The sequence below is a fragment of the Ruditapes philippinarum genome, unplaced genomic scaffold (genome assembly GCF_026571515.1).
Source record: "Ruditapes philippinarum isolate M1 unplaced genomic scaffold, ASM2657151v2 ctg2762_1_1_1_1, whole genome shotgun sequence".
Classification (NCBI taxonomy): domain Eukaryota; kingdom Metazoa; phylum Mollusca; class Bivalvia; order Venerida; family Veneridae; genus Ruditapes; species Ruditapes philippinarum.
Window position 1 is genome coordinate 59695 of NW_026863175.1, and position 14455 is coordinate 74149.

At 31.4% G+C, this 14455-nt stretch overlaps 1 protein-coding gene across 1 annotated transcript in view; it reads right to left on the minus strand.

The window, feature by feature from the left end:
* Positions 1-881: 881 nt before the first annotated feature.
* The window catches only part of LOC132721340 (glypican-5-like), a 92826-nt gene continuing 79252 nt past the window's right edge, over positions 882-14455 (minus strand). The window contains exons 6-8 of the mRNA XM_060705631.1: positions 9772-9898; positions 6049-6319; positions 882-5564 (exon numbers count right to left, since the gene is read on the minus strand). Of these exons, the coding sequence (XP_060561614.1) occupies positions 5386-5564; positions 6049-6319; positions 9772-9898 (577 nt within the window). The 3' untranslated portion in view covers positions 882-5385. The remainder of the gene's footprint in view (positions 5565-6048; positions 6320-9771; positions 9899-14455) is intronic.

Genomic DNA, 14455 nt, shown 5'->3' on the forward strand with positions numbered 1-14455 from the left:
ATGAAAGACATGAACTTGGAACAATCATAATTCACACTACCTCACATAATTATTTTTTGACACATGATCATTGACAGAAACATTTTTTTTTACTTTTTCTATTCATGTTTCTAGTACCTTTTTACTACAAAAACTTATCAAAATTAAAACAGTCATTGAAACTCCATCATACAAAATAAGTATGAAATGTCCAAAGCAAATTTTCTTAAAGCTATTGTTGAACTGTATTCTGTTTTAGATTTTAAACAAAAACCATTGTATCCTTTTCATTATCTTATATCAATATTACTTTTGGTTTTGACCTCTAGTGTTGCTTTATAAGTCGGAAAAACCCAAGGTTAGCCAAAAATACTTTTTACTGTTTCAGCGCCAAATGACCTTAACTGCTAATGCACAAACAAAACTTTTGTATTATGTTGTTGGGTTGTGTTTTAAGTCGCACCAACACAGTATAGGTCATATGGCGACTTTACAGCTTTACCGGCCGAGGAAGACCTCAGGTGCCCCTCTGTGCATTATTTCATCTTTATTTATAATTCACTAGCATGTTAGTAAAAAATGTTGCGGGATATTTTGATTTGCTGATCCTATAAGGTACTATAAACATGAAGAATATACAATCTCACATAATTATCCTAGCAATCATTCTATTTTAAGAGAGAGAGAGTGATGTATTTACAACAAACAAACATTTGGCTTCATATACTAAATAGCATAACAACTTTAACAATATTAAAAAAAAACATACATTTAAAGATTGAACTATTCCTACACAATTGGATTAAAATATATCAAATTTACATTATTTCAATGTGAATGACAATACATTTCATACTTCTTTTATTTTTGTCATATTCAAGACAGTCCCTTTTATTCCAAAATTGATAAAAAAATTTCTTCCCATATATGGGGACATGTTTATTTTGTGTGAAAAATTTACAAGTCTTATATCTAAGTCAGACTTAATATTACAGACTTGAATGCAAAATTTGGACCCCGACTTATAAGTGATCAGTCTTTTAGATGAACACATACATTTATTTTTAAAAACTAAAATAGACAGATACATTCCCCCCCCCCCCCCCAAATTGATTATAAATATATATATAATGTCTTATCAACCCTTAAACTCACAGTATACTTGGCTCAAGCGAGTTTTTTGTAACAATAATAAAAGTATTTATGTTGTTTATGTTAATTCTTACAAAGGAGATGTTTTTTAACTACCTTGCGGCTCAACTTTGTGTTGCTCTTGTGTTTGCTGGAATAGCATCACTTCAGGCACCTAATTAAACAACACTTAAATTATAACTAAGGTACATTTTTGGAAGTCTTTCACAGTAACTCAGAGAGGACTATGACATGGGGAGCCAAGAGATTCAGAAAATCAAAATATCAACATCAATTTATTAATGAAACCAAGTCTACCCTTAAGGCTCCTAGTTTCTTGTTGTTCTCCCCTTGCCCCTTTAAAAAAATCATTAGAATTTATAACCATGACATAAAAAGTATGAAATGTAAAACCATTGAAGCAATCACAGATTTTGTAACAAATTATGAGAAATTATAGTACATCAACAGATAAATGACAAAGTCTCAATAATTAGAAAATTATATATATATAATATGTATATGTATTTACATTGAAATTTGATTTCAAATACATCAACCTTTCTAAAGTTTTAATACTATCACTTTCAACAGAGAAAACACTCACTGAAGCAAACCTGAGGTTTTTGTTTTGTTTATAGAAAGTAGCTTTACCAATGAGTGGCTGCGGCTGCCTTGATATGGGGGTGGGGGAGTGGTGGTTGTCTTTGTTATATTTTACATCAAACTGGGAACCAGAAAAACAAGAATAACCATGTTTTTGCTGTAAGCTTTGGTATTATTGAGACCAAAACATGCATGGTTAAAATAACTTGATTCTGATTATCATGAAAAAAAACAACAACATTCATTTGAATTTCTAGGAATGTCAAGCAAACAATATAAAACATTTGAAAAACTTTTGATTACTGAATATGTCCGTAGAAAAAAACAGAAACTAAATTACTACTAGGAGTTGATTGTCAGAGATAAGTTGTAAAAGTCTTGCTGTGAAGCCATGGGAGAAGTTTAAATCTTCGAGCTTGCCTGCGGTTACAGAATCTACCAATGCAATCAGTGCAGACCAAGATCAGCCCGCACTTCTTAGTGCCATCCGATGATGGTCTGCACTGTTCGTTATTCAGTCAGTACATATTTTGAAAAATTTCCCCAAATATAATCAACGGTCTTGTCCACATTAAAGATGGGCAGAAACAAGTGAAAAGTTAGTTTGTGCAATAAAATAAGGCACTAAAAGTTGTTTCTACCAAACTTACTCCAGTTCTGAATTTAATAACATTGCATAAATTGTTTAAAACAAACAGTAAGACACTTATCTTTAATTATTCTTTTTATTTTGCAAAATGTTTTGAGTTCCACAAAAATACCAATAAAAAATGAACTGAAAGTATCTCAATTTTCGGACAAAACATTTTCATCTCTAAAGATATTCTGGTCATATTTCCTGTATAATTTTCAACCAGCCACTCATTGATATAGCTGCTTGATACTGACCTTTTTGTACTTAAATATAAAAATACATAAAATAGCCCCTTTTCTGTCTAAATAGACGATTCCTGTTTTAAATTCGGAACAGTCTAAATTCAAAATGCAGAGGGGTACAGTATGTAACATACCAACAATTTAAGTTTAGCTGGTAAAAAATTTTAAAATTTTTACCTAAACATCCATTATGAAATTGTCAATTAGGCAAACTTTACTCAGAAAAAAAATCATAGCTAGGCCATATTGTCCATTAGTAGTTAAGAATTCAGTTTTACTGAATATTGGGTATAGGGTTTGTTTACAATACTAATCTGGCTATAAATTGATCAGGTCAAATACATCTATGGGCCAATAATATATATATTGGGTCAGTAGATGTAAATTTAGGCCCAATACAACTTAAGGCCAATACGTCATTCAAAGTACATGTGTTAAACACATAAACCAAATGGAAATTTTTCATTTCCCTTTAAAATATATAACCAGGTGACATCCATTCTGTTCTATTTACAAAAATATTAAAGAAAAACAAATCTATAACATTTACATACAAATAAAACTGTATTACGCAATACTTTATATATATTATTCAACTGCGAACCTTTTGATAAAATTGTATTTGTTGGCATAACTGACCACTAACATTACAAATTAGTCACCATTCATATTCCGAAAAATTGGTATGTTCATGTTTTATTTCCAAATTGAATTCTAACAACAAAAAAAAATAATAATTTTAATGTATGAAATACTACACTGTTATGTACAGGTGGGAACAAAAATGTTAGGATATAGTACATGTGAAACAATAATATACATTTATATATAAATACATAATGTGACATCTACCTTGAAATTCTTCGATAAACCAAAAAATTAATTCTTCTCCAAAGCTAATAATATTAGTCACACATTACCTTAAACATGAAGTGAAAAGCCCTATATCTTATAATTGGACCAAAGCATGTTTTAACATACGTGTTAATAAGTGTATGAATTTCTTTTTTCAAAAAAACTTTCCATCATTGTGTATGACAATCATTATCATTGTGTATGACATAATCATCATTGTGTATGACATAATCATCATTGTGCATGACATAACCATCATTGTGTATGACATAATCATCATTGTGTATGATATAATCATCATTGTGTATGACATAACCATCATTGTGTATGACATAATCATCATTGTGTATGACATAATCATCCTTGTGTATGACATAATCATCATTGTGTATGACATAATCATCATTGTGTATGACATAATCATCATTGTGTATGACATAATCATCATTGTGTATGACATAATCATCATTGTGTAAATGTATGACATAATAAGATGATGAAATCAAAACGTTTGAATTCCAAAATTGTAATTTTGTAACAGTCTACCATTTCTATCCATTGAAATAATTATGCACTTATTAAAAAATGCATGTGCTGAAAAACAATTCATCTTCTAATAGTTTTGATTGAATCCCATCACAGGAAACGGTAACTATATTTCCAATACTTTGAAAATTGAAAAACAAATTTTGATTATTTTATACAGTACACACTCAATTTGTATCACACTTATAAACATTTATATAGCACTTCTTATAAAAGTAAACTGAATTTAAAACAATAGTGTCTTTTTAAAATACCATAGTTCAGATAAAAATTTGACAAATAATATAACCAATGTAATAGGCTTTAAAAACTGTACTCAAAATAAAAACATTAATAAATAAAACACAAACTAAATCAGGAGACTATTAATAGAATGATTACGAATATGTCAACTAAACATAAAATTTGTTATTCATTATGAACTGTTTAAAAGACTGATAAAAACTGACTGATAAAAACTGACAATATTTTAAAATCTTTTATATCTTGACCTATTTTCTGTATACATGTATTGTCCAAATAGACTCATCCTTATTATTTAGACCAGACCAAATTAAATAGTAGGTGATAAAAACTATATATGAAATAAAATCATCTTAAATCGTACAAAAGGAGAGCTAATAAACCTAATCAGCATCAAAATCATACAAAAGTTTTCATCATTAAAAACAAGTTTGTTATATCAAGAAATCCGAATTTTAGTGACTGGATAACCTGATGTGTTTCTTTTCTAAAGTAAACCAACACTTGTTTCAAACCTCAATTTATGTATTGTATATTTCTGTCACGTTTAAAAAATCAAAAGCACAATAATTTAATTCCCATCCAAAAGACTATACCCCTTTTTCAAAAGAGAAACTTAAGTCTGACCTGAACTGTTTTCTTAGCCAATATTCATGAATTTAAACAAATAATTTGTCACTATTAAAATGTTGTGTTAAGTAAAGGCCCCCTTCTCAAATGCATTTAAAACTTTATTGCAAACCCATATCTACTAAAGACTTACTTATCTTAGCATGAACATTTTAGCATACATTTTATGTTGCTGTAATGATCCCACCATCCATGACCTTACAATTAACATACAAGGTCACCAAATGACCTTCAAATGACCCTCACCTTTATCAACACTCAATATTCTTCAGCAAAAGTGATAAGGATTGAAAAAAAATAATTTTTCTTCAAAAAACGAAATAAAAAGTGTTATTGTCAACAGTAAAAATATATATAATAATTATGGCATTCATTCTGTTTTAATATTATTGAGTTTTACTGAAGAAAATGGATTTAAACAAACCAAATAAAAAAATCTTCACAAAAGTGTTTAAAGAAATGTTAAAGTCACTGTAATAATATATGGCATTCATCACATGTTATTATATATTAAGTGAACTATCTCCAATGCTGAAGTAAACAGAAGAATAAAGCTGTAAAGATCCAAGTGACTGAGAACTGAGCCCCTGATGCTCCGTTTCCATCCCCTGTGTTTTTCGGTTTTTTATTTGGAGGAGCGCGTGTGTTTGGTGGATCATTACCAAGTCTGCCACCTTGCTCGACCTCATATTGTTCTCCTGAAAAAAATAAATACAGTCGCATTGTATAAAACATTGTTACTCCTAAATTTTGTAATATCTGTTAACTGAAATCAAAATCTTACCTATTTATCCATTTGAAATAAAAAATAAATCTACTGTTCATAAAATATTGTTAAATTGGCACTATATCAAAGGAAATGAAAAAAAAATCTGGAAATCATGCAAATTTAAAAAATTTTGAACGACCCTCAAAGGGAAAGCACTATTACTCCATTCTTAAAAACATTCATGTCCATTGTTACTTCCCTTAGATTTACACACATTAATCCAGAATAAGTCAACTAACAATTCAAGAGACGAGTGGTTTTGTCCAATTTCTGTAACAGGTCCTCTTTTTTTTCAAAATTAAATATGTCTGTTTAGCACATATTTAAAATATTTTATGATGGGTTATTATACAAAATTTTCTACAAAATCGACAAACTTAGATAAGTCTAAGAAAAATGATGCATATTCTTACTATCAGAGTTATTCGGTATTTCTAAAACGTCAACATTTCCAATATCCCCTGTATCAATTGCTGTGTCTACACCGTCATCAAGACCGCTGCCGCTACCTGACAGTAAATTGTAATCTTCGTCATCACCAAGAGTTGTTCCCCCTGCAAGGTTGATACTTCCCATCTGGTTCCCGTCTCCGCTTGCTCCGTATATAGTTAGTTTCGGGTCATCAGAGATCATGTAATTCTTTGGTCGGAGTCTGTCGTTCTTCCTCATGTGAGATTTTAACACCTACAAATAAATAAACACAAAATTAAGGATTTATTATCATCAATCGTTATTTATAATTTTGCTGAGGTTTTAATTAACTCCATCATTTTCAATATCAAAACAAAATTTCAAAATTTACCGGCAGGTGACCTTTGGTGACCTTCCATCTTAAATTCAGGCATTATTGGCAACTTGTAAAGGACCATTGATAACTTTTGTAAGCAAGCTGGATAACTTGCACACTTAGTAAAATTCAAATCACCATTAGCAACCAGAATTAATGGTAATGAATATTACAACAATGTTGTCAATGTAATAAATGTTATACCCAAAATGTTGAAGAATTAATTCAACATATTGATTCAATGGCAAAGGTTCTTTTTAATAATACTTCTTTGTTCGGAAGCTGTCAAGTATATATAGTACTTATGTCCGACTGCTTGTGTCTGAAATAATTCACCATTGTGGCACTCCGAGAAACAAAACAAAAAAGAGCTTCATCAACTAGTAAAGATGATAAATTGTTGTAAATCCATCATTAGCCATAGCAAAAGTAGAAATTTTGAGCCGTTGATCTTTAAGCTGTAGTTTTTGTAAATTTATTAACATTTCCACGAAAAATATTGCAGCTAATAACCCAGCCAAATTGCTATTCCAATTTGACATTAAATCTATATCAAACAAACTGAAAACAATTTTGCTGTTAGATTGTCAAGATATAAATCAATTGAAATGAACCATGTAGACTTTTTAATTCCCATAAACAATTTAACAAAATAAATTTAACACTATGAATAGCAAATAAGCCAATTTCCCTATGACTCATGATGTTTTTAATTTGTTTGAAGGAACAAAAAAAAATTTAATCATAAATAAATCAAACCCTGCTTGCAAATTAATGGCACTGCATTTAATATGCATTTCCTTTACATTCCTGTCAATAAAACAATAAAGCACAAAACATAAATGTTTTAAAAATAATAATAATGATAATAAATAAATAAAAAAATATCATTCAATCAATAAATCAAAGGACTTTTCTTTGAAGTTATTTCTACAGCACTTAAAACTGTAGTTAGTGTATTTTAAAGACTGAATAAAACATGTCTATTTTAGGATATATATTTGCTCTAGAAAATTAATGCTTACTGGTATATAGTGGTATAGGAGACGATATTCTTCACTTGGTTTCACATCTCTTTAAAACAATTAAGGCTAGCTTTAATCTTTTGAAAAACAGCATGATTTATGCATTATTTCATGCACATATTGTCATATTACAGTGGCGTAGCGCGGCCAAAAGTAATTATACGCCTTGGGGGTGGGTTAAGGGAGGGGGTGGCCCCCTCCCTTTGTAAATGGCAGGGGGTTCGGGGGTCTTCCCCCGAGAAAATTTGGATTTATAGATGCAAAATAACGCAATCTGGAGACATTTGACAACATATTTAATTCCCTTCTTATCTAATAAATAGAGGATATTGAAAGAGTGTAAGTTTAATACTAAATTTATTTAATGAGTTGAATAAAATCATATATTATGTGAGCCTCTGGCGGGTTAAGGGAGGGGGTGTCCCCCTCCCTTTGTAAATGGAAGGGGGTTCTGGGGATTTCCCCCGAGAAAATAACGCAATCTGGAGATATTTGACAACATATTTAATTCCTTTCTTATCTAATAAATAGAGGATATTGTAAGTTTAATACTGAATTTATTTAACGAGTTGAATAAAATGATATTATGTGAGCCTCTGGCTAGCATAATATTATTTTATTCAACACGTTCAATAAATTAAGCAATAAACTTACACGCATTTAATATTCTATTTATCACACACCAAAAACAAAGACCGTTTGAAGTGATAAAGAAACATTTTTCATTGAAGCGCCTATAGTATAACACTAACATTTAGCGCGTCTTATCGTTATGTTTATGTAACGCAAATGATGTCTTGTCAAAATATAATTATGCCAGTGCAATACCATTTTTACGGAGTCGCAAAATCGGCACGGGTATGTGATATCTATGCAAAAATGGTTATTCTCTGAAGACAAATGCAAGGCGGCGTTGTTTTCTTGCAGCAAATTTGTCAACTATGTACTCAGAATAATTTTTTATGTCTCTGTAAATATTCATTAGGCCAAGCCCAGACAGCCGTTCTGTAGTCATGGTAGATCTCTTCATGGTGCTGAATGATCGTTCAGCTGTAGCCGTAGACACTGGCATAGTGAGCAGTACTAACAAACAACGACGGACATTGGGATAGTGCTGCTCATTAGCCAGTGGTAATGTTCCTAGAAGTGTATCAGGAGCTTGTGGACGGTCCAACGCAAGTGGTCCATCTGTCCACCATGTAACCAACTTTCTCACTTCCCTGGTAAAGGTAGCTTCGTCTGTACGCCCTAGACAGTAGACAACGTTTAAAAATGACTTTATATTTCAGTTTTATTATAGATCTAGTTAAAAATAAAATAGAATAATATTTTATGTAATTTGATAGAAAAAAAATACATTTGAATATGATTTAATGATAAATTGCATTATTTTACCTACTTTAAATTTCTTGATCCGCATAAACTTACCTCGATTTAAATGCATAATTATGGACATTTGGGCCTGTCTGACTTTAATAAAGTGACTTTCAGCTCATCGTTTAAAATGGTGCAGTTGAAAATATGAACATTAGGAGGCTCATGTTCTTCGGACGTTTTACGTTGGGACGCCATTTGATTTTCCCCGCTTGTATAACTTCTTATGTAAACAACATTCGGAATATAATAGGATTCTACGATAAGATACAAACAAGTCAATACGCATGACACTGTCTTACCTAAAATAGTACTAGATCTACCTAGGTACTAGTTAGCTGTTCTACACTTGCAACAAAACATACCGATAGTTGATACACTATTTAAATCGCTTAATAACAAAATATTTTTTGTCAGCAAATCCTTTTTTCTCCGTCAAAACTCACGGCGATGCCTAACACGGGTTAGGGTACTGATTTGGACTACTGTTTTCAACATTTAAGACTTTTTGATTTTTTAAAATTCATTTTGTTTAGTACGCCGTAATGGCGTATGCCCGGCTACGCTACTGTATTAGTAGAACCACCAATAAGCTTTTGTATTCAGGCTTGAATAAAACCCTTATATACCGGTACTGCAGTTAAAAAGTCTAAGGGCCATAACTCTGCTAATACTAATAACTCTGCTTTTTTGCAATTTTTGGAGGAAAAAAAAGTTGTTTTTACCTTAAGTATCCCTCTGTTTAAGCCCTCGCCATCTTAAATTGGCTTATCATGTTTTGAATTTAAAACACTTTATTAGTTGTTGGAAATTCAGAGCCAAAATATTAAAATTAAGCAGCCATTACTAAATGTTAAGACCCTGAATGTATGGGCTACCCAGACTTTGAACTTGTACCATTAATCACTGCTATTATTTTAACTGTTAAAAGTATATGCAAATAGTCTTACCACATTGACGTCTGCCATTTTCTCCTTCAAGTTTCTAAGGCTTGGGTCAAGAACCAAGGACACTTTAACCTCTGGGTTGCTACGGGCCTGACTAAGAATGTCCCTGTCAACAGCATCTCTAAGGTAACTGAAAATAACAAAGAAATTAGTTTATAATTATACCTTTATACAGTAAAATTTGTTTTGTCCAGGAAAATGGATTCTTTCCCCCCATTTTTGCAGTTGGACCTTTGTTTACATGTAATTTCTCATAATAATTAATTACTTTGAGTTTACCTAAATAACCTGCTGGATTTCTTAAATAAATGAAAATGATAAGTTGAAGTAATCCAGGGCAAACTGCGTGACCTGACCCGGTTCTTACTTATCACTTCCAGCTACAGCAGGCTAATTAGAGTTAATTAATATACATGTATGTAGCAACAAGTGAAACATTAAAAGTCAAGGCCTTAATTGGGAGTCGAACAGGCCTTATGCTCTTCACTGGTTTAACCTTTCTGTTACAGTTCAAAGTCAAGGATTCATATATAACAAGAGGCATTGTAATTGTCTTTATCATTTAATTTTAAGGATGATCTTTTTGGTATACACTGTGTGACTGTATTAAGGTCAATCTGCAGAAATGACATGAATTTCATGTGATCCTATGACAGTGGAAACAGTATTGCTACAAGAGCAGTAAATTTGTTAATAGAGTCTATTTATGTTATTATATGTTTTGGCAAACAATTATGGATTGTTTAAAATTCAAGCCAACTACAAAAGTAATAAATCTGGTTATTACCAGAAAATTCTAGGCCCTATGTTCTTATTACAGATTCAGGAGATAGCAAACCATTATAAAGAATATAAAAACATCATTCCATGAGAATACCTCATTTAACAATTTCTATAGATCTCCTCAAAACCAATTTGCTAGCTTCAAGATCTCATGCAGATTCCCCATTTCTAAACTCTACTTGCCAATGGCCCAGTAATAAATTCTCTCAAGTAAAAGTATTTTGTTAAGGTCCTAAGGCTTTATTATACAAAAGCAGGGAACCAGTCAAGAGATGACTGTTTTACTAAAACAAGGAACCAGTCCTCTTACAACATTACAACCATTGGCTCCGATATACTCCAGGAGTCAGTCCCTTAAAGGACTTTACCATTGTTTAATTTGGAGCTTGTGTTATATTATAATTAACCAATCAGATGATGAATTTTACAAGGATATATAAATAATTAACCAATCAGATGATGAATTTTACAAGGATATGTTAGATGCCACAGAGGGGCAATACTTAAGTTTGAGGTGTTGCCTTTATAGTTTAATGGTTAAGGCACATTGTTATAAAGAGGCGACTAGATGGGTTCCGATAACTGGAGTCTATGCATTTCTTAGCTAGAGCAGGAGTTTTGAGCCATGGTGTTGCTTTTGAAGTTTATTACACCCATTGTTAGCCAAAATCATCTTTCCTGTTTCTGCGACATATCACATATTATTGGTAAGAAATATGTTTTTAATTTTTCAATGGTTGGATTTTTGAAAATCGGAGGAATTGGATCCCACAACGGGAGATCGGGGGATAAGTCTTAAAATCAGGTGATTTGTCCCCCGATGGGGGATATGGCATGAATGAGCCTATACTGCGTTTAAGTGCAGCGTAAAACCAAACAAACTTACGTATGCATAACTTCCAAATAGTAATCTTAAAATTTCTAAATAGCAATGGATTGTGTCAAGTGATAAAGTTATACAAATTCAAGTTTATTATATTAGTACTAGCCCATTCATCTGACACAGCTGTCATTTGAAACATGAACTATTCTAAATAAAAAAAATCTTGGATTAAATACATAAACTGTTCTTAAATTCTTGCTTATGTTATGAGATATTATTATATTTTATATTGAATTACTCAAGTCATATGATCTTGAAAAATTTGATTGTTTTTGTTGTTGTTTTTTTTTTTATTTAATACATATGACAGCTGGTCCTAAATACGTATGACAGGTCTTAAATGCATATGTCACGGTTCTGTACTGTTCACTTTTTAGGGGAGATAGTGTGTAAGCGACCGGATTCTAACGCTCGGCCAGTTACACAGAGACGTGGTACGGATTTCCGAGGGTCCCCGGCTGGGGTTCGAGTCCTGGTCAGGCTGTGCATTTTTCTCACCCTATGACACATAGGTTACATGAAACTTTAATAGTATATACAATTTGAATATACATGTATTATTATACAGCTGCAGAATATTTTCAAAACATTCATATTCTTTATACCATACAGTGCAGCCTCTAAATTCGTGAGAAATTAAAACCCATGTAGAAACATAAAATCTCTATATGCAACATCAATATTCCATTTAATCAATCATTACTTCGGTTATTAAAGGCTTAAATGTAAAACTTTATATCAAAATGTTCTTTAAAAAAAAAATTCTCATCACAAACTTGTTTGAAAATTGCAATTTTCGTAAAATTCGATCGAAAAAACATTGAGAGAAAGAAAGGATAAGAAAGTTGGGGAAAATTAATTACCACTTCCATTATCTAAAACGGTGAAAAGTGATGACAACTCCAGTGATTGCTTTACAATAACAAATTAACAACATGTGATAAAAGATTTTATCAGTCTCTGCAAGAGAGAACTTATTCTAGCAAAATTGTATCCCACTAAAATTGAAGATTGCCTACTAAAATTAAATAATAATTTTACAACAATTATTGCATACGGTTTTAAATAGATCTGATGCTGATTTATTTTAAAACCTACAAATATAGGTGCTTCTCCCTGCTGAATGTACGTCCATGATGACGTACATTCTTATAAGTGCGTTCCCTCGTCACATTTTGAACTGTCCAGCAAGTTTTTTAAAAAGGTGAAATTGATTAAAGACATAAAATACTAAAATCTTGTTCAAATTATCACAAGTTTAAAACATGATGTAGATAAAAACATAATAATATCTAACAATGCTGTATTTATCAAGGTTGGTTTATACAGAATTAATTTTAGTTTGATCGCGTAGGAATCTATAAGCTTATTATAAGACACACTTTAAAATCCAGTCCTGGAACAAACCAGAACTGAACAATAAGCGTAAAGTTTCTTGCTCAAGGAAACGACTTGCCCCTGAAGGGGTTTGAACCTGTTATGCAGCTAGTGGTCATTAGATTAGTCGAACACGGTAAACCACTCGGCCATGCTGCCACTTTATAAAAGTTTTTATAAATAATATACCAGCAAAATTTGAAAATTTGTCCCGTTAAATCTAATGAGCATGAATTTTAACTAAAATACAACAAACAGAATTCATTAAACAGAAAAACAACATTTAATGATATGATTTAACCTTTGACCATACAAATTTAATGTAACTGGGACTGTATGACTTCAGTATCATTATTCTTCCATAAAACAGAAAACAACAACAACAACAAAAGTATAAATCAACCGACAAAACAATAAGAAATGAAGAAAATTACTAATGATGTAGCACTTCCTATTACTTCGAATAGCCAGCCGCAATTCATGCATTTTTCATTCTCTTTTGTCTGTACAAAAGCCACTATAAAATTCAGCACAGGACTCTGTGATATAATACAAGCTGATATATGGTAAAATCTTTACAGACACTAAGAATTTATATATATATATGTATATGGTATAATATCTAAGCATCATTTGAAGGAAAATAACCCTTAAGATAATGCTGTCCATCATTAAATGATTTACAAGAGGCAATATCCTAGAGTCCCATTGATATTGTACTAGATCACTGTACAGATTGCCAGACAAAAAGATATTTCAGACTTTCCCCCAGCAATTTTCTTCTGGTCCAAGGTTCCCATCAATTACTTATACACATTTACTTATTTCTAGATATAAATTTATCCCTCGATGTCTATTGTTCTCATTTTTTTTTGCTTATCTCTCTTCAATTTTTCATATCTGCTCTGTGTTCCATTGATTTCATTCTTTCTTCCGGATTCTCTCCTTGTTTAATACATTTAGGTATCTTTAATTAATTCTTCTCTTTCTCTCTTTTTTCTTTCCTCACTTTTCCATAATCGACTTCTACCTGACTTGAAATGCTCCTTTAACCACAGTCACTCCTTTCTGCATAATTACAACCATACCCCTACCCCATCCCCACCCTCTTCTTTTTTTTTTGTTTGTTTGTAATACTTTTGTTGATGTTCTGTATTTTCACTTATGTTATTCTATCCCCCACCTTAAACTAACACTTGGTTCTCATTTTCTTTCCTTTTCTTTTTCTTTCTTTCTTTCTTTCTTTCTTTCTTTCTTTCTTTCTTTCTTTCTTTCTTCCTTCCTTCCTTCCTGCCTTCCTTCCTTCCTTCCTCTTCCTTCCTTCCTTCCTTCCTTCCCTTCCCTTCCCTTCCCTCCTTCCTTCCCTTTTCTTTCTTTCTTTCTTTCTTTCTTTCTTTCTTTCTTTCTTTCTTTCTTTCTTTCTTTCTTTCTTTCTTTCTTTCTTTCTTTCTTTCTTTCTTTCTTCCTTCCTTTCTTTCTTTCTTTCTTTCTTTCTTTCTTTCTTTCTTTCTTTATTTCTTTCTTTTTTTTCATTTCTTTTTCTTTCTATATCTATTATCTGCTTACTAAAATCTGGATTGCCACAATGATAAAGCACACACTAACTTTTTTTACAGGAGTAATTAATTCAAAAACACAATACTT